General features: G+C 47.6%; 1 protein-coding gene across 1 annotated transcript in view; it reads right to left on the bottom strand.

Annotated features, from left to right (window-relative positions):
* Positions 1 to 264: 264 nt before the first annotated feature.
* LOC144124881 (phospholipid-transporting ATPase ABCA3-like) overlaps positions 265 to 24,556 on the bottom strand; it is a 60,237-nt gene continuing 35,945 nt past the window's right edge. Inside the window, exons 12-18 of the mRNA XM_077657814.1 lie at positions 20,142 to 20,302; positions 15,362 to 15,926; positions 13,513 to 13,721; positions 12,624 to 12,949; positions 5,608 to 6,225; positions 4,257 to 4,485; positions 265 to 675 (exon numbers count right to left, since the gene is read on the bottom strand). Coding sequence (XP_077513940.1) covers positions 370 to 675; positions 4,257 to 4,485; positions 5,608 to 6,225; positions 12,624 to 12,949; positions 13,513 to 13,721; positions 15,362 to 15,926; positions 20,142 to 20,302 — 2,414 coding nt within the window. The 3' untranslated portion in view covers positions 265 to 369. The remainder of the gene's footprint in view (positions 676 to 4,256; positions 4,486 to 5,607; positions 6,226 to 12,623; positions 12,950 to 13,512; positions 13,722 to 15,361; positions 15,927 to 20,141; positions 20,303 to 24,556) is intronic.

Consider the following 24,556-nt stretch of genomic DNA (forward strand, 5'->3'; position numbering starts at 1 on the left):
CCTACCTACACTACCTGCGTCGCTTTTCTCCAGCTAATGGGAATTATCCTTTTGGTGTCATCGTTTCCCTCTTTTCAATGGGCGAATTTTATTACCGGCCGATTTTTCACCCGATGCTAGGCTCAGAGTTTGATGAACAAATTATACGTAGCTCTACGAAACGTGTGCGCTCACTCTTAAGTGAAGCCACACCGAAGCGCATTTATTTTTTCCTGCTTCGCTATGAACCGCTTGTGAATGTGCCACAGAAAGCGTAATAGGAGTGAGTGAGGACAATACGGAGCGAGCACCGAACGCTTCGCGAGCGTAACCTCACAACGCCACAGAGCCCACCGCTGAAGATGGCATGCAGCAGCAGCGGCAGCGTGTTTATTTCTTGGTCGTCGGGTACGCGTAGGGGCTGGGAAAGGCGGAGCGCGGCGGTGGGCCAGCGTAGAGCTCGCCGGCTCCTCCAGCGGCGGCCGGTCCCAGCAGGGGAGACATGGGCGACATGAGCATCGACGGAGCGGGAGACGAGGGCGGCTCCACGAGACGACGGTAGAAGGCGCACTGCAGCACCGTGGTCACCAGCACGCGGCAGTCGGTCAGGCCCAGGTCGCGCCGAAGGGAGTCCAGGGCGTCGACCAGCAGCTCCCAGTTCACCGAGTCGTCCATCACGCGGAAGCGCACGTAGGACTGCGTCAACCGCCACGCAGAGCTGAGCAAAGCGCTGCTACAAAATGGCGCTACAGGTTCAGCGCCTCGAATCCAGCAGTCCACATGGGACATTAGCGACGCTCATCTTGTGTTATAACGAACGTATAGAATTCTGACAGTGGATCTTACCCTAACATTAGAATGGAGGAATCAACAGCCACCGAAACCAAGAATCGTGAGGGAATGCTTCTTTTTTCAATTTGTGGAGTTATTTAAAGAGAGATTAAGAATGCAATTATTTCATCGCTTAAAGAAAAAAATGATCAGAAAGCAGAAGAAAAAAACAACCGCATGGTCGCCGGTGAATCCATACCTACGACCTCCAAACTTCGTGTCCTGTGGTCTACCAACGGAGCTACTGCAACGTGTCCAATCATCTGCTTTTGCGGGTATCTTATGTTCAATGTAACCTAATCTTGAGAGTGTTCACCAGCGCCACCTTCGTCCGTAGCAGTGGAAGAGTTCGCCCTGTATTACCGCTGGTACGACGTGGAACGTCATCGAACGGTGAGGGTGGAAGCTGTGCGATAACCCTATTATAACACGTATGACATCAGAACTACCGGAACCAAGGCCCTCGTTAAGCTCCTCAGCAAACAAGGGAAGAAAAATGAGGGGTTAATTATGGAATATATATGAAGGAAGCCAACAGCAACAGAAACCAAGCAGCAGAAGGGAGTGTTTCTATTTACGAACCCCTATTTCCCTTCCTTTGTCTGCTCACTGACATAGAAGGAATCCGGGCGACGTATTTCTACTTCTCTTGGCGGCCATGGCCTTCAACATGCAAAAATACTGCTCCGACATCATCCGTGACGTAAGGAAGAAAGTAGACCGAGTGGCTGCAGATCAGAATGTGATAGGCCGCTAGGCTTGGCCGCACAGGCTGGGCGCTGTCTGGAATTTCTGGAAATGGCACCCATACTGAAGGTTTGCCGGATATGTCGCCAGTAAATTGGGCATGCTAAAGCATGTTCTATGACCTGTGAATTATGCACTCCGAATCACCGGCTGTTCAAAACGCTGAATCTCAGCGATATACGGTGCATTCGTCGCCTCACTTCACTTCTTTCTCAAAAGGCACAACCATTCAGCTGCTTGACTGCGAAGGTTGAAAATAGTTTGAACTATTTTAATGTACTACACAAACGCACGGGATATTTTATAAAGATCTTTGTTCTTGATTAAAGGTCTTTCAAAAGACGCCCAGCGCAGTTGATGATTGATCCGAAGGTTTAGTGGTGCTGAAGAGTTAAAATTACAACAAATTTGTGCTTCATACTCTGGGAAGGCGGGCCTTTGCGGTCTTAATCTAAATAATAATAATGGCTGCCACAAAACAATCTGTGCACCATTTCTAGGTTTTGCGTTCGGTTACCGAATAAGATAGTTTAAACCTCACGTGGTTTCATCCCGTAATCTAGGAGTTTCGGCACAGCTTCTCGTGGAAACAAGCAGCATGGAAAATAGGTTGCCTGCCATTTAACACTTCGGTAGTAACGCCTGATATGGCTAAAACTGAAGCGACGCACTTTCTAGAGTATGCTTCCCAAGAAGAAAATAAGCAGTATGCTGAAATATTCCCCGCCTTTAGAAACGGTCAAAAAAAGACAAGCATACTGTAAGAACTATTTTCTTATGCATTGTTCTGCAATGATCATATCTATCCTAAAAGCACTTTAAGATCCCTTTTGAAAGATTATCTTAGATTGGGGAGCTCACGCTCCCAGTAATCCCGTTGTTGTTCTAGACCTCAAAAAGCGCATGCTTAAACTAAGCGATGATATGGTGGTTCGGGATCGAGAAAATTCGGCACAATCGCTGATGCTACCGCGCGATTCTCGTTGAATGCTTTCGCATGTGGCGCACATCCAGCTAATTGGGTCGGCGAGACACACAGGGATGATTGCTTAATATCTGCATTGTCAACAAACTTCAGGCACACTCAGAGTGCTCGCGTTGACTACTCCGCTGCTTCCACCGGCAGCTTACACGTAGTCACAAAGCTTCATTTTGGTTAGTATAGGAGGAATAAAACGTACGGTACGATTTAATTCCAGTTGGACAAAAATCCATCCCAAGTCGTATGTGACTGGATAGACGATCTCTCCAGTCGCAGACAGAGAAATATAGCAGCATCAGGGGCCCGAAATCATAGCATATAAAGCGGGTCGCATTCAAGTCATGGCATGTAATGTTCATAAGCCAGGTTTTCAATTCGGGAGATCGCGTCATAGCATACCACGTTGTCGTGCGCGGCTGGCTTGGACACATCCGGAGCCCCAAGTAATCACGTACGGAACGCCGCCTGTATGTGGACAAGAGTGCGTACGCTGTGATCCATTTCCTTTTGACTCCACATGGAACTAATGAGTCAAGCGGACGGCGACGGAGGGGAGTTCGGGGTGCGCAGGCGACCCAGCTTGGCCGGGCCCCATTGTTCGCAGCCCCGCTCCGAGAAGCAGCAACGAAGGCGCGCGTCGCCTTTCATCCCTACCGCGGTGACGCTGCCCAAGGCCATTACCCGGGCGGCGGTCGTTCAGTGTGTGGCTAGGAGGCAATTTTGGAGACGCGTTCCTCATGTTCACTGTGAGCGCTTATCAGCTCCATATGACTGCCAGGCACTTCCTGTGCACGTGGGGGCATCAGGAAGAATTGGGGAGCGGTGGCGCCTTAAGTGGTCCCTCGCGGACGGCTTTCGACAATCTGTGCGGCCCTCGCATGCTCTTTAAGCGAGTAAACATGCCGCCCCGCGGGGTAGGATGGAGTGATCCGAGAGGGGAATTGTTAGTATTCGTGACAATGACATGTCCCCTCTCCCCAATCTTTGATTGGGCGTGTTTTACGCTCCTCTGTCTCTTTTTCAATGTGTTTTCCTCTCCCATTTGTTTTATTGGATGTGTTTTCCTTTCCCCGGTCCTTGATTGGTAGCGTGCTTGTGTTTTGACCTAATTGGTTGGTGTCCCCACTGAGGGCGGGGACTTAGGAATTAAAAGAAGACGTTTTGGTGGGACCGGGGATTGATTACGTCTGGTCACTCTGCGGATCAATCACTATGTACATAGTTGTTCTCCTTGTTGTACCTTCCGTTCTGTCTTAACTATTTTATGTGTGATTAAACAGTTTACTTCCTGAAGTCCCACGAGTAATGTGACTGAGCAAGTTTAGAACCTCAAGATGTCGGCATCCAACAACTTCTACCTTTCCCCTTCGGGCTGACATCAAAGAAGAGAAAGGGGTAAAAGGAACTCAACTCACGTGTTCCAGAGTACGTTAACTTGTTGCTAAGCCTTCTACTGTAATCTATCGCAACTCCTACTGAGAAACTGCTTGGCCACTTCAACTGAAGTTTCGCTATTCAAAAAGTAGACCTAAGCGCGAATGCGAGAGCAATGGGGAAAATAGGAAACGAACAAACTATAACTTAGGAGGATAAATGCGTCGGACAGTTGGTGATACATCACGAGGCTATACACCGCAGCAGACACCGCCCTGTGCCGTCACCTCCCTCTGTCCTGTGTCTGCTGCGGTGTGTAGCCTCCTGAACAAACTGTGCTCACCGTGAGCTTGGTGACGCCGAGGGTGCGGCCAGGGAAGAGGCTTTGCACCGTCTCCTGGATCTCCTCTATCGCGGCGGTTGCCGTCAAGCCGCTCAGTCCATCCAGGGACACGGTGATCTCGTACCCACGTTCGGCAGCCGGATCGAGGTCGGCAGCACTCAGCATGCGCCGAACACGGCCCCGGTGCAGGAAGAGCACTCGAGAGGCTACCGACTCGGCCTCTTCGATGCTGTGACACAGGAAGAAACATCAGCAAGCTTCAAGCATGCAATGTTCCCGGGGAAAAAAAGAAATCGCTCAAACTGAGTGGTGGTCAAGCAGTCCTCTGTTATGCATGCAGAAGAAGCCGTCACTTGACGAAACCCTAAACATCGACATTGTTCCATCATTACGTGGTGTGAGGATCAGAATAATGTCTCGTTGTTACACTACGAGGGAGAACCAGAAGCCGGCGTGAATGTTTTCAATGCACTGCTGCCATTTCTCTAGCTTTCAGTTTTGGGACAGAAGTGATAGAAAAACTCGTTTTCGCAAGTATCTAACAGTAGCTCTAAGTGCAGCTCGAGCATCGCCCTCTTTCCTCCTTTGCGCATCGAAGGATGCCTAACAAACCAAGATGGTGTTCCCGATCCTGTGAAGAGTGATATGTTACTTATTCCGCAGCTGGCGACACCTCTCGCTGTGTTTTGGGTACCGGAAACCTTGTAGATTTCATCCGAGCTCAAAAGTCATTCAAAACATTTGTCCTGTGTTACAAGAATTGCTTACAAAGCCATACCCCAGTGATCCCTGATTTGCTGTATCAGCGCAATTTCTTTTGTGTACATGCATTAGACATACAGATTTACAAATGAAAGCTATGAGGAAATGCAGCTCTTATTTTCCTTGCAGGCATTTCTACAAACTTTCCTTAAATAAACGCAATGGAACATTGCTAAACATATTCACGCGAATGGTGCACGCCGCCTCGCTCATCACACAGAGCATTAATGTACTGAATGGTACAAAGGCCTTCAGCACGCATGAGCGGAATCCAATGCAGATACGTTTGTTAATGACGAGTGGCTCGACAAGCAATTGTGAAGTAGATGGCTGGATTCACGTGCTGCAATCTGTGACAGTAAAACGAGGTCGTAGTTGACAGGCATCACATCTGTTCTCTTGGCCGTTTTTCGCGTGTCGTGAAGGCATTTAAGTTTTTCCAGCAGTACCTGCTTTGTGTCAGTAAGTAATTCTGCTCGAACAAAATCAGCGAAAGAAAACAAAGGTAAAAGGGAGTGTATAAAAGGACTTTTTTTAAAGAGCACGCAACCTGGCTGCTTTCACCAAATTAAAGCGCTCCTTTACTCACTCGTCAGTGGCCAGCAGGACTGACATATGGGTCTTCTTCACGAATGTGATGATGCAGTGCCAGACGCGCCTCCTGGCTATAGGATCCAGCCCCTCTGTCGGCTTGTCCAGAAGCACCACGGGTGGCGCCCCGACTAGAGCCAGTGCCACGGCCAGCTTTGTGCGCTCGCCCGAACTGTATTCGACCGCCGGCCTGTCGGCCTTCTCAACCAGGTCCAGCATGCGCAGCAGCTGCTCGACTAACGGCTGCACGCCTGGCACCGGTACGCGCCGCAAGCGGGCTGCGTGGCGCAGAAGTTGACGTCCGGTGAGCCAGCCGACGGCTTTGCGCTCCTCACCCGCGTAGCCCAACGCGCGCACAAACTCGGTCGGGTGCGCGAACAGGTCTGCACCCCGCAGGTGCGCGTTGCCGTCCGAGATGGGCATCTGGGCCGTGAGCACGCGCAGAAGCAGTGATCGGCCGCTGCCCGTGGGTCCGAGCACTGCCAGGCATTCTCGCCGGTGCAGACACAAGCTGAGGTTGTGCAGCGGAGCGTACGGGCCGGCCTCCTGGCGCAGGTGATTCACCACCAGCGTGTCCAGGCACGGGAGTGTCTTATCTTTGAAGTGGCGCACCTGGCTGCAAACGTGATGAAGCGCTGTCATTTCTCACGGCAGGCAGTAGGTCACTTACACAAATGAAACAAGCACACTGTCCTGAACCAATCAATAGCCGCACTTCGGCAAGCAAATGGTCGCAATCACCGCGTGCGGGCAACAAAATACACTCTTTGAGCTGCCTAGGACGCCTTACAAAAGAGGCATCATGCTGAACGTGCGCCTGTTTTGCACTCGTGAAGAGGTGTGCCAAGCTCTAAACCGACACACACTGGGGCTTTCCAAAGCACTTCCTGTGGAAGAATTTCCGGTATCACCGGCGTTCTGTTTGAAGAAATGCCAGAGCAAACGCGGCGCTGTTTGTGGCGCCTATTTTTTCGCCGTTTATTACCTGCTTAGAAGGTCGGGTGAATATTCGGAGAAGCTATATAGGCAAGCTCAAAGGCAGCAGCGGGTTCAGAAACGCAGCTGGAAGCTTCCTCTGCGGAAATCAATGCAGGCAACAGGACAGGAAGCACGGATTAGCGGAGCTGGCTCCTGCTTTTGCTAAGTACGCGAACACTGCGGCCTAGTGTTCAAAAGGTGCAGCCGTAGCCTGGCCGGCCACCTACCCACAGTATACGGTGATTACGTGCTCAAAGTTATAATTTTATTTGTATTAGGCCTAGTATGAGAGATGGATTCGCCAACGACAAGGCCTCCGCCGTAATAAGCTGGAACTGCAGCGCCTAGCTGGGCCCACAAGATGTAGCAGTGGAAATCAACGCCTTTAATAGTAGCCGCATTTTTTAAAACAAAGATAAGCTACTTGCATGCAACGCGGTAGTGCGGTCGACAGAGGAGCGAATACAAAACGCGTTCCTGATCCAGACAATGGAAATATTTAGTCTTGCCCCAATTAAGGTGGCAAACAAAAACGGCTTGCGAGAGACTTCTTATTTTATGCCGCAAGCGCCTCACCTCGAAAACGCTGAAATGTCCACTTCTTATGCTCAGCTTCATACCAGAAATTGTTCGGAGCCTGACTGCACTGTTTCCAGCATAACAGGGTTTGTCGAAAGGCGAATATGCGCCTCGTAAGTCAAGCTCTTACAGGCGTCCATTGTAAAAATAGCGCGAAAAAGTACGAAGACGCATCGAACACGAAAACAGCAGCGCTGAGTTTCAACTGATGTTTCTGCCAAAGTAAATATTTATAATCCAATTTTAAGGAAATATTTCGGCACAGAGATATTCCTTTGTGAAACATGAACGCGGGATATGCATGTTGACGCTTCATTCCGGCCTGAGAGTACATTTACACTATTTCCCCCAGCGTTCTTTTGTTTTCATCTTCCGTCATTATTTTTCCCACTATTCCCCATACAGCTTCAGTGGTATTATATACACATACAGTAACTACATAACTAAAATAGCGAAAGTAAAGGTGGAATAAGTCTACGTACCCTGACAGGTACAATTACTCGAGTTTCTTAGTTAAATCTAACTTACTGGACTCAGAGTTTCCCATGGCGACAAGAATGGCAAGGGGTGTTTTACGATGGCGCTGCTTGGCGACTATGATAATTTTGGATTTGTATGGTGAACGTGTTAGACCGCCTGCCTTGTCATACGAGGCAGAGGTGACATCTAGAAGCCGCAGTTGAGCCGCAATGTGTCCCAGAGACCCCTAACTGCCCATATCATTATGTCGTCCGCACACATGGAATGACGAACACACAGCCCTAGGGTGCACCCCTTTCAGCCGAGGAAGGAGGGGATACCTAACGGGGTCTAATGCAGCATTGCACGCCAATAGCAGAGGAAGCTGCGGTCGTAGACATATACGGGCGAGCCACATATTTTGGATTCCAGGTAGGTCAGTATGATGTCGCGACAGACATCGCCAATTGTACGGTGGAGGCCTGCAGCTATAGAGCCGCTCGATATTGAGGAAGACTGAAGTTTTCCAGGACGTCTTCTTTCAGCTGTAGAAAACAATCTTGGGTCGAGATGTGGGCCCTGTGCCTTAAAGAGTGAGGGGAAGGAGAGAGTTGTCCTAGAGAATATTCTGGATTGGGAATTGTGCGATTTTTTTCCAAGAGCTTGCCAATCCAGGACGCGAGAGACATGTGGTGACGATGACCGAATTAGAGTGTTCTGCCCGGCTGGGGAAAATAGTTAGTGTCGCAGTATTTCATGCAGATGAAAGGGTGCCAGAGGTCCAGAACTCATGCAGGTATTGCGTGTTCCGCTTAGTATAAGTGAATGCGACAGGAACCTCGGATAGGTAATGGGACAGCAGCAGTAGGAGAACGATTTGTTCGCCAGCGATGTACGTTGTAAGCTGATTTAGCTTTAGGTTTATGGAGTTTAAAGGCACCCACACTATGAGAGGTGTCGTAAGGGAAGGCTTGATATAATTTAGACTACCTGGGGTTCTTTAACGTCCACTGCCATCACCCAGTACACGGCTCTCTAGCATTTCGCCTACATCGAAATGCGACCGGCGTGACCAATATCTAACCTGCGTCTTTCAGGTCAGCAGCCGAGTACCATAACCGCTGAGCCACCGCAGCAGCTCTCTTTGTACGCTGCGTTTGCTGAGGTGGGTAGTTACCTGGCCTATAAGAGGTTGATGTATTGGTCAACACTCAGATTCTGTTTTTTGAAAGAAGGTGAATGCCCACCGCTCTGTCAAGCATAAATTGTTGAGTTTGGAGGAGATGGCGAAGCAGATAACACGGCCGCGAAGCGCTCGGAACGCCGTTTAGCCAATCGCAAAGAGCGAGCAAGTTGTTTTTGGCAAGAGGAAGCGGCTATGTATCCATGTCCCCTGAAACTTTAGCAATGCAAAGTGAGTCTGCGACTGTCTTTTGGGGGTTCCAACGTTTCACGACACTCTGACATGCATCCAAAAGGTGCTTGAGCCTTAAGTTACATTAGGGCACTGGAGATAAGTATATACTGCTTTCGTGTGCATAGTTATGTTTGGTGAAGTTGCGTAAACAAAGTGTGAAGAGCTGACGGGAGTTCGTATGAGATTGGAACTGGGTGCGTTTCCAGCTGCTCATATACATCCATATGTGGTGCTGTGACCGAACCAGCATCAGAGCAAGAAAGGCTACGGTAACGAGCATTTGGGTACTCAGCGAACATGTGTAACGGACACTTCAGGGAGGAGGATCATTGCAGCCCCTTTGCGACCTCTTAGGGTGGGGGCGGAGTGTTATGACCGGGCGTGCAGGCGACCAATGAACGCCATTCGCCGGTGGAGTGGTTCATCGAATGCACGGTGGCGTCGCTGTGCTCAGTGTGCATGGAAATCGAATCGTTTGAAAATGGCGGTGTGCGGAGCACGTGCCAGTGGAGACAGGGCGAATGTCCACCAGGCAGAACACGCCATCCTTATCACTCGCTGCAAGCACACCGCCTCCCCGCCTTGAAGTGGCCACCAGCAGGTGCGCAAGCTGGCCTCTACCTAAGAGCCCTAGAGATACTGGGAACCGTCATCGCATTATAAGGGCTGCGCCAAACGAAAGATGGTGTGGACTCGTGGTGGACGCGTGTGGTGCGGGCAAGCATAGACTCCTACAGTGGTGTTTTCCCCTATAAAGACGCGTATCTCTGCATGGTGTGATTTCAGGTGCTGGTGCCTAATGTAAATATAAAGTCTCTTTTTTCCTCCTTCCCAATAAGAAGAGGCCTCGGAGTGTCTCGTCGATGCGGAGCCTGGACCTTAGTCTGAACACAACGCGAGTCACATCAGTGGCAACTGCTGCTTGCGATATTAAAGGCCGACGCTGTTTGCTCCTCTTTCCATTGCGAGACGTGGGCCGTAAGAAAGGAAGCTAAATTAGCTCTGTAGATTTACTAAACTGATCACGCCTTTTCTGTGCCGGCGTCAACGAAAGCACGTGGGCTGAAAAATTCGCCAGCTGTCGTAGGACAGTGACGCTGTGCAGCCACTCTGCGCAGCTATTCTGAGAGCTTATGGGCATGCCTCACTAATCAGTGAATTTTAGTCCAAGTGCATTCACATTGTGTTGCAAATGGAGCGACTGTACCGCACGTTTCAGTGAAGATTTCGAAAATTCCTAAAGGGAGTTAGGAAAAATTACGGAGTGCGCTTAAGACTACTTACGTTCTTTGAATGCGAAAGCATTGTCTCATCGCGAGCTCTGTTGAGAGGCTCATTAACTATTCCTTCCTTTCTAACGACCCACCTACTAATTAGCATACTGTCGTAAGGTAACGCAAACGCTAGGTTCACCTTTATTCACTAAGAAGTAACTAAGCTTTGTGGCCTGTTAGTTGCGTGTTCGTCTCGCAATCTAAAGGTTTTTGGTTCAGTTTCCCGCACATTCGGAAAAAATTTTTCTTCTTTGTTTTAGACGTCATTATCTTATGGTCTGCTGCTGACGAAATACGAGAGCATGCCACGTCACCAAATAATTTCGTGTCATGGACGGTGACGGACGCCGGCTTCTGTGCTTTCAGGTATAATGCTTTCGCATTATTATAAACAAAAACTTCTTCAGGAACAAACCTTCAGCCATGGGCGTCAGTTACATTTAAAAAGCATCCTAGCTATGTGGCTGATTTACTGCAATGAACTTTTATTTAACACATGTCACGTGGTTAGGCTCAGTGGGGAGATCTAAGCCATGCACGGGACGATGCCATATCAGTTCTTCAAACGAAGGAATTGTGTCAGTCCCCAAAGCCCAGTACAGGCATGTTGCGTTGCCTACTGCGTTTGATTCGATCTGCATGCACTGTTGCACGTCGTGCCCGGACTTATGCTTCGACGCTGAGTAAAAGGAAAGCATAGTCATCGCCAAATGCGTGTCGTTATTTTTGAGAGCGACAGAGCAGAAGAAAGTGCACGGGAGGGTAAAATGAAGCAGGGTGCTCAAATTTTGCGCCATAATCAATACAACAGGTCATTAGTGGGAGTTGCGTTTTCACCCCGTTTTATGCGCGCCACAAGAGCGCATTTGTTTTCTTTTTTCTTGAAAAAAGCGCCCCTTTTATCGTGTTGCAGAGCTTCAGAAAAAAGGCTTTTTATTAATTTCAGAAACCGATATGACATCGCCTTGTCCATGGCTTCGAAGTCCCCAATTGGCACTAACCAGCAGACTCTGTCAATTAAATAGTTTTTGGGTTGGCTATATATCAATAGTTTAGTAATTAGGACAAATTTTGTAGTACTTAGCGTCCGGTGCCTTATCATATTGTCCATAAAAAATGTTCTTTTTTGAAAATAATTTTTGAAAGTGTTCGCTGAGACACCAGGTAACTTGTGCCGTGTTCAACGCTGAGTACACAAGTGAATTTTGTCATGAGCGAGGTAAGGCTGCCAGAGAACTTAAGATGCATTGCAGAGATCAGATATTCTCCTATGTAACTAATACTCTCGCCAATAGATATTTCGGACTTTGCGGGGCCCGAAAAATGGTCCGAATTATCGAACGGTTCATAAAATCCGTTAACTTAAAAAAATCACTTTGCTTCAAAAAAAAAACAGCTTCAAAAATTGCGAACTTCACTGTTGACCACGTTCGGTTTTCAAGTGATGACACAAGATTGTATTCAAGCCAGAGTCAAACTTTGGCCATGTCCGCACCACCTCACGTCACCAAAAACTGGGCAGTGCGATGTGGCCATAGGTTATGCCGCAGTACACTTCCTGTGCAGTGCGAAGGGAGAATTATGTGTTTCCATGAGCAACTGAAGACCGAAAGAAGGAACCGACTGAAAGAAAAAGAATGAACATTCTTCCATCTGCCCTGCACCACGTGCAGAGTCTAGAACGCGGCGTATGCTGCCGCTGTCTAGATTTCAAAGCGACAACACACTGTTCTGTTCTTCGGCTACCTCGACGGCAACGAAATGTTAACTCAAGCGGCAGCAATGAGCAACCAATAGCGAAACTAATCCAAGCCAGCCCGTCAGATTGCCTCAGTTAAAATTTTTAAATCGAAGAGCCGCCTTCCATGGAGGAGAAGAGCTGATGGTTTGCGACGAAATGCCCGTTGGCACCTGCGTTTCGAGATTGGGCCGAAAAGTTAACTGTTGGCCGCAAAAACTAATCTTTACCGCACTGCTGGCGTCAATTTTAGCCCGAAAAATGGATCTTTCGGATTCCACAGGAGCCGAAGTATCGATAGTGGATATGTACACGTTCTTATTACATAAGGTGCATGACGCCACCTAAGTGACGTCCGAAACATCCTGCGAGTATGAGTTATTGAAATCCGAAAAATCGGTCGGCTACTTCACAGAGAAAAGGTTCCTTGTACAATCATACGCGAACTTGCGGTGCCGTTGCGGGTGCAAGTTTAGGAAGTGAAAGGGGAATATACATATGGAAGCGCTCAAACTAAGTCTTCTGCCCCGCCACGCTGAGGTCGAGACATGCTTCGGCCGGGTGCTCACCGCTCCTTCTCCCCTTCATCCATCAGGCACTGGGGCGGCCGACTGACGTAGAGGTGCGGCTGATACCCACAGACGCGCCGCAGCAACCACCACACGTTGGTCTCCGAAAAGCACACGGCGGCCAGGCAGAGGAGGCCGGTGAGCAGCAGGCTGGCAGCCTCTGGCCACACTGAGTGCGGGTTCCACGACAGCAGGCGGGCACGCGGCAGAACGCAGCGCCGAGATGTGGCCATGCAAGCCAGCCGCGCATTGCAGCAGCGGACCAGGAACCAATAGCGGCGCACCATCTGTCTAGGGGACTCGGTCGCGTTCAGGATGCGACACGCCTGAAAAAGGGAGGAACCCCCACAGTCCCAAAGTCACCTTACAGCGCGTTAAGTTCACTAGCTATGTTGCCTGTGACAGCTGCAGCAGTTGCGCTTTGAAGAGCGGCAAAGTATGCATAAGAGCGCCGAGTATCGCATCTGAAACATCATTTGAAAATAGCAGGAAAGGACTCAATATGCGTAAAATCCTGTTAATAGTATCATTTAGCCGCGCGCGTGTTTAGCAGCGTTATGAAGGAAGACTAGAGCAATGCTTTCATGCTTTACCTTTTTCATTACCGCTTTTTCCAGATCTGCCCTGTGTATTTGAACAGGTGACACTAAACCACAGATACTCCTAGGAGTTTCGCCTTTCTGTCACAGGTTCTATAACGGTACACGTTCACTCATCGTAAAAGTCATTTATCACTCCTCACCGTTGTAGGGAAAGATATGCGACTGCACCCTGGGTGGCTGCTAATCCCCCTTTTCCTGGAAATCGCAGTGCACCAGATATCTTTAGACGAATCCATGGAGAATAATGCGGGCGCGCAGTTATTGAGGTGGTTGTTTAGCACGGTCACCTGCATGAAGTCGGCATCGTTGTCCATGTGGCAGAGCTGGTTGAGAGAGGTGAGCCACATAGCCCGGCCCAGTCCCCAGGAGAGTGACACAGTGGGCAGCGTGCGCAGTATGGTGGTGACCAGCTCGAGCACGTGCTTGTCCAGTACATCTTCCTCGCCCATGTAGTACGCCATGTGCAACCGTATCACGTACAGCATGGCCAGGACCCCTGTGCAAACACCGTACACACCTATAGGCATCCCGCGCTGAAGCTGTCTGCAGAGCCTAGCGAAATAAGGAATTTTCAGAGGTAAGCAGCTGTTATAAGATGCCACCTCCTCAGAGGTGAGCGTCACAGACGATGATCTGCCGACAGCACATGCCGACTGCACAAAGAGGAAAGGAAGCACGCGCAGCACGAAGCTCCCTAGTCGCGCGTAAAGCAGTCAGGCAATGAGGCTCCAAAAGTCGACATTAGTTTAAGTGCGCCTTTCCAAACAATCTGTGTGTACTGTTGCTTTCTTCGATGTCTCGTTGTGTCCTTTATGTTGGACAGGCCTCATTGTAAGGTGTACTTTGGAAACGAAATGCTACCTGAATGCACTATGTAATCGGGAAAACGGGGACGTAGGAAAGAATAGACAGGAAAAAGTGCGCACCTACGTCCCTGTTTCTTTGCGTGGTTACAATATGCACTCCTGTACAAGCCATCAACTAACCCGCCTTCTGTGTCATCAATTGCTACTGTGCTCTCGTCAGCCCCCCCCCCCCCCCCTCCCCCAGCTGCGTCCTGTTGTGTCAAGGTATGTATTGTATGCGTTAGCTCGCATCGATGTCCATCAATGTTTCAGTACCGGTAACATTGATAGTGCAGCTACGAACAAGATTATGTCATTTTGAAAGAGGCTATTTCTCGACCCCTAATCATAGTGAAATGCAAAAGTTATGAGCCAGGAGGATATACCAACCTGAAAGAATGACTTGCAGAGAAATTCCAGAACCAGAATATATACCGCACGCACTCGACTAACGTCAACCTTTTTTTTACGATTTCTGCAGAGTCAGTTTCTTGCATAAAAGCGGCGTTTTTAAGTTCAATTTTGCATACTCTATTTCGGGAAAGGTTTGTTGTATCATACAGATTGACGCTTTACCTGGCGTGTGGTTGCTTGTACGTTCAAATGTACCCATTGATACTATTGTCGCCACTGCTCGGGCCTGACATCTCTCCACCCTCGTAAAAGAAAACATCGTCTCTACCCACAGCACTGAAGATTCGTTTTACATAGAAACATTTAACAAGGTCCCGGCGCACCACATTCCACAGATTCAAAATCGACAAGCAGATGACCTGTGGTGATGCTATTCTTAGGCTTCCGGTCAGAATTAACTTCTGAGTGCTCATTGCAATCTGCTCTGAGTACAGATGTCCGACTTCTGCATTGAATCGCGCACAGATGCACGGCTGTGTGTGCTGGAAAATGATGATAACAGCTGGCAGCCGTCGTTATATGACAGCTTCCCACAGAGCTCATGAAGAACATTTACACACATGAAACCGAGTTGCTTCTTGCGGTTTTGTTTTTCCAGATTATTAACTTCCTTTATGGTGAGAGTCACCAACACACGAGCGTGGCCTTTAGTCAGATGTATACGATATTACTAAAAGTAAGCAATGCTATAGCTTGCAAAAGTCACTTTTACATGTCCTTTCTCCTTTCTGGTGCCTTTAAATGGTGGCTTGCTTACTTCTTGCAAAGGTTTGACGAAATAAGCGTAAGGTGTAACTAGGATTTGCATCTTTAGTGCAATAAATACCAGCATAATTCATTTCTCTCCTCCAGGGCTCGACGATATGGTGAAGCTCACCAAAGACACACTTAATGACGATCGCCAGAGAGAAAGCCCTGGAAGGCCGGGATCCCGCCACTTGTGCCGTCAAGTAAGACAGAGGTATGGCTGCCCATCCGTACGAAGCAAACAGCAGCACCACGGAAGACCAGAACTCGAGGCTGTCACCAAAGCCCCAGATGACCACCATGGGAGCTAGCAGAAGCAGGTACAACAGGTAAAGCACGGCATAGTCCCAGAGCATGTTGGAAAGCCAGTACAAGGCTCCTGGCACTCCAGACAGCCGCTGCAGAAGCCGGCCTCCTTCGGTCTGGTCTAGGGCGGGGAATAGGGCCGCAGAGGCGGTGAAGAGACCCAGAGAGATTGGTATAAACGTGGCACCGCTCAGCTTCAGCTCCACGTCAGAGAGCCAAGAGAACACGTTCACGGGGCTCACAGAGGCACCTCCGGGGAGGAAGTCTAGTGCCGCTTCGATACGCTGTTCGATGTTGCCGGTGATGTGCTGCAGCACGGCTCCCTGAAGGAGTAGCAGTGAGAGAGCCTCCGACCGCCGTGACTGGACGTTGTACCAGGCCACCAGTGCCTGCAGTGGACCGCGTTGTAGTGGTAAGAGATAACACGAAATGTTTACACGGTTGGAAAGGCGGGCGTCACGTCATTGTGAACCTCACTGAATCGAGACAGCTGCCAGCAATCCATATATACCCAAGCAGCACAGGTCATCGGCCAAATATTGCAACAGGATGGTCCCATTCTAGTACTTTGTAGGGCCAGCTTTGCCAATACAGTTCCAATGTTGGGCCAATTACTTATGCTGCTTGGGGAAGGATACTGCGGGTAGCGAATGGCGATGTAGGTCCGCTTGGTACCAACCTTTGATATCCACAGTGACGCTAAACCTCCGCCGAAAACGAAATGATCACACTCGAGCAAGCAGGTTACACTTGATTTCGATCTCTCGAAGTGAACTGCTAATGTAGTTGCAAGAATCACACAGGAAGCATCTCGGTCCTAGTTCTGCAAAGAGGGTTGACATTGGTTTGCTTGGGCTGTTACGGGAAATTTTCAGACTTTATACGAGGCAAGATTTGATTTTGATTTGATTTTGTTCGGTACGTTTTCCGCACGAAAGGGCAGAATTATCTATAATAAGGTAGCTTTATAATGAACGCTGATTTGTTCAGTGGAATAATAAGAGAAACGAACTTTGGCATATCTTTAAAAAAAGGGTAGGTCTCTGAGTAGCGAACTTGTGGCGGCGTTTCACGTGTCGAAGTCAGACGTCGTCTTTGTGTCGTTGTTTGATGTTTATCTGCACACCGAACTAACACATACGTTTGGAATTAACGATAAACATTCGTATTTTGCACACCGAACTATCACATATGTTTCTCATTAACGATAAACAATCGCATTTTTCAAAAGTAACCGGGCAATGGGCTCTGCTTCTAGGCCGTATTGTGCAGCCCTTAGGGTACCCAAAAATACCAATAGGGTTCTCCTTACATTACACCGACTTAGAGCTTAAAGGGCGCCATAGGTGTTTCGCTACATGGCTAGGGAGCAAACCCCATTGCCTGGTTAGTGCGAGAAGGATTTTAACAGATCATTGCTACCAAAAATTTCGCCCGGCAATATTATTGCCAAAATCAACTAAGTGAACAGCGTCTGCAATAAGTATAGAACCCAAAGAATTGCCTCTGGGGAATATAGTACCATGCGGTTTTTGTCGCATCGCCAACGACATCCTCTCTGAGGTGCACAGTTAACTGAGAGATATGGCAGCGTGGAGTGAAGGCGGTGCAGTTTGCGCGAGCGTGCAGGTGACCCGCTGTGAAAGATGGCCAAATACAGGAACATCTTGCCTGAGGTCAGATCGGTGTGCACAGGCCGTGCTGTAAATAAGAAGAGCGGACTATTCCCTGCCTGACCGTCATCCTGTTATGGGAGTTGACAAGGCGAGCTATTTTCCACGGAGTGGCATTTCTTATCAGCCCACTGAAGTGTACATGACCGCCTGTCCATAATTCGTTTTAGAGAAATCAAGGATGTTTAAAGGATGATGCCTTAGGCGTAAAGGAAGAATGTCGTCGCAGTGCCAGCGCTGAATCATATTCCCGCATATGACAACGCAAACGCGTGACGTCGCGCGATCAGGGAGCCGCACTTGCGGTGATTGGTGAAGTGGCATTATCGTGCATGTTATGACGTCATCATATCGCAAGAAAACTGCGCCCGAGCCTAAGGGACATATTTCGTAGCTGACAAATCAGCGTTCACGAAACAAATTCCAATGAAAAAACCAAACGGACACTTAAGCTCCGCCGTAAGGGTATTACCCGACAGCATTAATGGTTATTTGCTCCTCTCTTTCTCAGGCAGTATATATATATATATATATATGATTACACACGCTCATTTGCAAATATCAGTAGACCAGTAGACGTACTAGGCCACGTGATACGCCACAAAACACACAAGTCCTCTCTTTAAGCAAATCGACCGAAGCGCCACAGTAGCCTGGGGCCAGCCTGTCTTACTTGCAACCCAATGATCGTGGGTTCATTTTTCAGCTATTTACCCAATTTTGCAGTGTAACTATTTTCTTTTCACTCTTACAAGTCATGATTGCATTTCATGCAAGCTGCGACCTGATAGTCACAAGTGAACTCGAGTTTTACTCATTTTCATTCTACAGTTAAACGTGCGATGTCTGAACCCTCTCGCCGATTCCTGAATTATTGCCACAACGCGCACGGCTTTTCCTACGAACGTCTGCTCTAACGCTGTCTCCTCAGGAAAAGCTGGGTAAGATGGATGCTGTTCATTCTATTTTGTGGGGGCAAATTTTACGAAGACAAAGAAAGAAAACACAGCACACGCTGTTCTCACAACTGTTTCGTTCGAAGGGCAATTGATACTTAAATAATATACAACATAGATAAAAAAACTAACGGCGATTAATGCAAGCTCAAAACGAAATAAAAGTTTGGAATCTCCGAACATAGGCATTCCTCTGACAGTCAGAGCGATGGCTTGCTGATGCAATTTCCACATGAAGTGATGTGTAATGCTGCTATCACCTTTCTCTTGTGGTCTTGCGGGTGTAGAAACAAGACTTGCGTTTTATGAAATATATATATAGGCTTGCATTTTGCTAATTAGCGTCACAGCTAACTACCCCGAAAGAGGTGTCGTTGTTATGCATTGTGAGACTAATGTTCAAAGACCGCCGATTCTGGCCTATGTACGCTAGTGCGCACGAAGAAAGAACCTTGTAAACGACGCCACATTTCCAGAGCACAAACTTCGCTTTGTGTTTTATTTGAATAGAGCGGGAAACGCCGTCTGCATTTCCTGCATTCTTTTGTACCAGAGGTGATTATCTTCCTAAACTTAGGGAGGGCGGAGTGGGCGACTCTTACATCATATCTTTTTGCTACCTGTCTTAAACTATGCGACAGTGAAATGTGGTGTTATCCATAGGATAACGTATTGCATGGAGTTAGCTTTGGTGGGGATAAATGGCTACTAGAAACTTGAGAATATACTTCCGCTCCGGAATCGTAGGGCAGAGAAAGAAGGTTTATTTACAGTAGTCTGCTATTTACATAAAGTGCCCTGTCGCAGCCATACACAGACATATTTTTGTGTGAACTTGATAGCAGACTTACCCAGAAGTTGGAAGGTATGCACAAGGATCCTTTCCTATCGTTGCGGACTTTTTGGTTGTAGTCGGTAGAGCTGGCTTAAGCAACCGTGCTGTGAACACATTGAAAGCATTCGAAGAGAGTGCCTCAAGCTTCAAGTTTACCCTAGAGATGCCAGAAGCGGAAGAGTTGAAGCTTTTACATATGAAGCTTGATCTTATTCACGCATATGTCTGTTGGCAGGTTTGTTCAGATGGACAAAATGTCTACTCAAATATATTTCTTGAAAATTCCAAAATCGTGAAGAAAGGTATTGCTGTTTCATGTCGCCGAATTAGCTTAGCAGAATCTTGCATCCGTGTTTTGCACAATAGCTTTAATGCACAAGTATCTTGACAGATGGAAGTTACTCAAATAATTAACTGGGAAATCATTAGTAAAGGTATAAAATGGACTAAATGCCATTTGTCCATCACGCAAGCTGACTAGAGGAAATATGCTATTATCCCATATATGCACCGATTGTCGCATGGATGAAGATGCGTTAGAAAAGGTGCGATGTCAAAGTAACCCACTCAACACCCTAAATGTGAGGAAGATTATGCCCTCTGGTACAAAAGGACGACTGGAAATGTAGACCGGGTTTCTCGCTCCTGTCAACTAAAATAGAAAGCGAAGTTTTTTCACAGTCAAGTCGGTGTCGTTTACGGGTTTCCCTTCTTGTGCGGACTCGCGTACATAGGTCAGACGGCAGCGTTTGAAGCCTCAGGGAGCTTAACAACGACACCACTTCGAGGGTACGTGAACACTGCCGCAAATTCAAAATTACTGACTTATGTTCAAAGAGACACATGTCTTGTTCCAGCGTCCTCAATTGCACACTAGAGAGTTATGGAAGGATGCCACATAGACTCGTGGGAAAATTGCGTTAGCAAGCCATCATCCTTGCTTTCGGAGAAAGAAATAGCTACCTTCCAACATTCTGAAAATTTTTTTTTTATCTGCGAGCTTGAACTGTTGAGTGCTTTTATTTTTGCCATTGTTGTATCGTTTCCCTTCCAAAAACCCTGTTGTGAAGACAGCGCGTGCACACTGTCTTTTTTGTCTTCTTAAGGTTTGGGCACACAAAACATCATCATTCTACTGACCTTCGTTCCGAGCTCGATGGCAAAGCGTGCTGAGAGATTGCCATAGGCGAGAGAGTCAGCGACCCCGTGAGAACTTCCGGCGATCCTGATGCCACGCCTCGCAGCGTGGTCGTCCAGTGTTTTGGCAAGCTCTGCGGTCTCCCTCACGTAGCGCAAGTACCCTACGCCACAGGAACATAAACCACAAAAGAAAAAGACCCGGTTTCTTAAAAGCAGTCTTTGGGCATTTCGGCTTCCAAATAAAGTCCTTATCCACATTACACTGGCTGTTGTCGAGCCGAGTTCGTCGGCGGTTAGAGCACCGAGGCCTTACCTGAAATTGCAGCTGCTACGTATTTTAACCCCCACTAGCGCATAAACTGTGCGGCTTTGGCGGCGTGTGAAGCCACGTTGCAGAAGAAGAAAAGCAGAGAGAGAAATAGAAGGCAATCCGTTGGGAGGCAATTGGTGGCGAGGAGGAAACCACGGTCGCCAAATTAAGACATGGGGACCGGAGAGGGGCGATGGAGTACGGCGCGGCAGACTGTGATTGCTCGATTGGATTCGGCGAATGGACAGAGGATAAGACGTGTCAAATTGCGATTGATGAACTGGATCAAGCCACGCACCACGCATCCTCCGTCGCAAGAATCTCATTGAGAGTCTGCGACTTTTTTATTCTGTGCACACCTGTTTAGATGAGGACTCGAGCTTTTACCGCGATGAAAGCGCTGGTAACAGCTTATTAACTTACACCACTACAGCCGAATGAAAATCCCGCTACAAAGATGAAACTTTGACGAACCTCAAAAAAATATTTTTTGATTGTTTCATATTTAGATGATTCCTGCTTACACTACAGCAAGATTTTTGCAACACTGAAACGGCACGCAACAACCCTAATGTAAGCCGAAGTTTCATGCAGTCATGAGAGACAGACCGTAAAAAAAATACAGAATTATTACTATGCTTCAAGCCTGCATGCCGGGGCCAACAGTGAAGGGTCTAATGTAGACTTTGGCGCTTGCGAGTTAACAAGTCGCCTGCCGGCAATTTCGTTAGTCAAGTAGGGACCCAGCAAAACTTGGGGAAGAGGGAAAATGCATAACAACTAAAGAAAAGCTTGTTATCGAAATATATTCGTCGCACGCTTTCGACTTCAACTTAAATCCTTGACATCTTTAAGGAATTGGCCGAATTTAAATTCTGAAAATTGTCTTAAGCAAAAAAAAAAAAATCTCGAAGGCTTTTTTTCTTACCTTCATCGTGCTGCAAAAAGACGTTTCGTCATTAACTAAACGATCGTATGCCTCAGCAAAAAGCGGCTACGTTATAGGATTTCATGGCGGCGATCGTGGTGAATACCCATGGTTAATTCAAACGAAGTAGGGCCCACCCGAAGGATTCGAAGTTTTCAGTTCCCTCGGTGTGTATTATTTTGGCAGTGAGCCACTTACTTCTTTCTGCGTGCAATCGCGCGTGCTCGACAATTGGCGCTGGCTTGCTATTATCATTCGCCGCCTGCACGTGAGCATAGAAGTACTCAATGCGTCGTGTTTATACGTCCCGTAATAACTGGAGCCATCGCATGCACCCGATCTCAATAGCAGTACATATACTGTCAGCCTTAAAGATGTTTCGTAAATACAACTTATGCCAAAGTCCTGCTTTGAATTGCCGAACGATGGGGTTAGGGAAGTGAGGACAATTATGGAAGCTCTAATTCAATAAAGAAAATGATGCCAGTTCGCTTCATATATAGGCACCTCTCCAAAAACAGAATAACATTTTCTACTAAATAAGCCCTCGTGTTTTGTCAGCATCCTCGATTTAATTAACCTAATCCCTCTTAGTCGTCTCGTTTGTTCCATTGACTATTTTCTCTTGTGAACGCGACAGCAGCAGAGCACATGAAAATGTTGCGACTATCGAGTCCACGAGTCTTCACCCTTTTTTCTCAGACGTACTGATCCTGGTGTATGCTTGAGTTAAGCAGATATAGTAAGCAGTGGTCCCAGAGTCAAGGGTACTGTTCACTTATTTCTAACGCAGTGGTGTATCCCCTCCATCTATCCATTTAAAATGCGAGCTCCCTTCCGGAAGAGTCTGTTGACGTTACTGGCTCTGACTGCAGGGCTGGTAAGCTCTTTCTTCATTGCCTTGGCATGGCCGAGCTCCTACCGGTCGAAGCCAAAGGAGTTTCTTGCAACCATGGAGTTAAGGATAGAGCCCAACCACGCCCTCTGGTCTTACGCAGTGGAATACAGCCATTGGTTTCATCAAATAGATTCCTCTGAACGGAAAGTATATTCGTACTAGTTCTTATTAAAGGCATATTTCTGAGCGTAGTGTGCGTTGTGCATGGCCAAATTTTTTTTTGCTTACAACAAAACTATTGAGACACGCCTACTTAAAAGATCTTCCATAGATGGCGACAGCTATGACAGCGACGGAGCCAATTAACCACGCGGAAAGTAATGCGCCAAGCAGCCGTCCTGTGGCCGAACTCTTGCCCGAGTTACATTCAAAGATGCTCCGCTCCTTCCTGTAGCCTTTTCATTGCAAATGAAAGTTGTCGCTTAGTATAGGACTCTGTCTTCTGTTTTCCCATCCTCATCGCTTTCTACACTTAACGGTACATGAAAACACTGCATGAGCGCGTGAGTATTAGTATTCTGAATAAGATTTACCCGGCGAATTTATTTACAGCTCTGAAATTGCTCGCCACTTGTGTAAGAGCGGGTGGGGTGTGTTGCTACCAGCACTTAACCCCTACAGCCTTTCTTCCCAAATCGCTGTCCTTGGTCAAGCATGTCTCGTCTGCCGTCGCAATAGAGCTTGTGTCAACTTTAATTTAGCGCTAATAATGCCGCTTTGTGAAATCAACAAGTTCGGTACATTCAAGAAAACTGTTCAGGCCATCGACAATGCACGCGCTTTGCAGTATTTGTGAGGCCCACGCCATTATCAGCTAGGAAATACATCCAGGCTTTCCTATGTTATTTACGAGAAACTGGTTTGAACGGCATACTGTAGACTGATTGTGAGCATTGATTTCTATTAGATACCGTAAGGACAACATGAACATGTTTCGTTCCAAGAACTAAACTGAATTTCTCATTCTACCTCCTCTTTTATTCCCTTTGTGCAGCTCTCCACATGTTAAGTTAGCCAACCGAGCTTTCTTCTTCTTCTTCTTCTTCTCCTCAAGTAATATGGCACATACCCACGTGGGGGGATTGGCCAAGGTATAGGGTAGAATGCCAATGAAGCATTTGCGCGGGGAAGGAAACGTCAGAAGACTGAATCAAGATAAAAAAAAATTGGGAAAAATAAAATGAATTCAAGAGGTATGAGTCATCCGGAATAGAATCAATCTAGCCTTTTTGGACATGCGAAAGAATTTTGTGTATAGCTAACAGGATAATCGATTAGTTGCACTTATGTAATCGTGAAGGTAGCCGCATACACTGCTTAACGGGAATCCCTTGGCACTCGCACCGAACGATAGAAGAACTGTAAGAGACAGAGGCAGTCCTAGTCTCGAAAGAGGAACCTCCAGATATTGCTTTCTCTGAACCGCGAACCGCCGGCAAGAGAGGAGAAAATGATCGATTGATTCAACTTGCCCACATGATACACAAAGGTTTGTCGCAGCGAACCCGCACCTGCATAAGTACAAGTTTAAGTGAGGGATTCTACATCGCAGGAGCGTCATGGACACTTCACAAAGCCTTGACTTACACCACCGGATATTCCATGGGTACTTTAGGTGTTGAAAGTCCACGGTATTCAGCAACGGATCACTCAAAGTGGCTGAAATATGTTGGAACCGCTGGAAACGTGAAGCTGCTAACAGAATGAGGTGAGGGACGGGATATATTACAGGTGCGCTGAGAGCTGACCTTGCCAATAAATCAGCCACCTCGTTAAAATAGACGCCTGAATGCCCAGGTACCCAGACCAAACGGATCTCGCGCACTGTGCTCGGAACAAAAAACCTAAGTGAGCGAGTCAAGAAAGATTTTTCCGAATTTTGGAGAGAGACAATAACTGAAAGGCAGTCTGTGAGAATAAGAACCCGTGCGACATGTCTGGGAATTTTGAGAAGAGCCAAACCAATGGCCAAAAACTCTGCGAAGAATATAGGAGTATAATCAGGGATACGAACGGAGTAGCTCCAATCTAGATCCTGCGAATATATGCCAATCGCCGCCTTCTCACAGCTGCCGGAGGCATCAGTGGAGAGAACAGTATGATGTGGAAAATTCTGTAGGTGTTCAGAAAGAAGGCCATTTAGGGTATGTGCGGGCATATCCTTCGCATGGGACGGGAAAATAAAGTCGTAATAGAAGACGGGATCAGCCTGCGTGTCAGCAACTCGTTGCAAGGAGATCACATCAACCTGAAGCGGAGCTAACAGATTCTGCGTGAAC

This window comes from Amblyomma americanum, chromosome 3 (assembly GCF_052857255.1).
Source record: "Amblyomma americanum isolate KBUSLIRL-KWMA chromosome 3, ASM5285725v1, whole genome shotgun sequence".
NCBI lineage: Eukaryota > Metazoa > Arthropoda > Arachnida > Ixodida > Ixodidae > Amblyomma > Amblyomma americanum.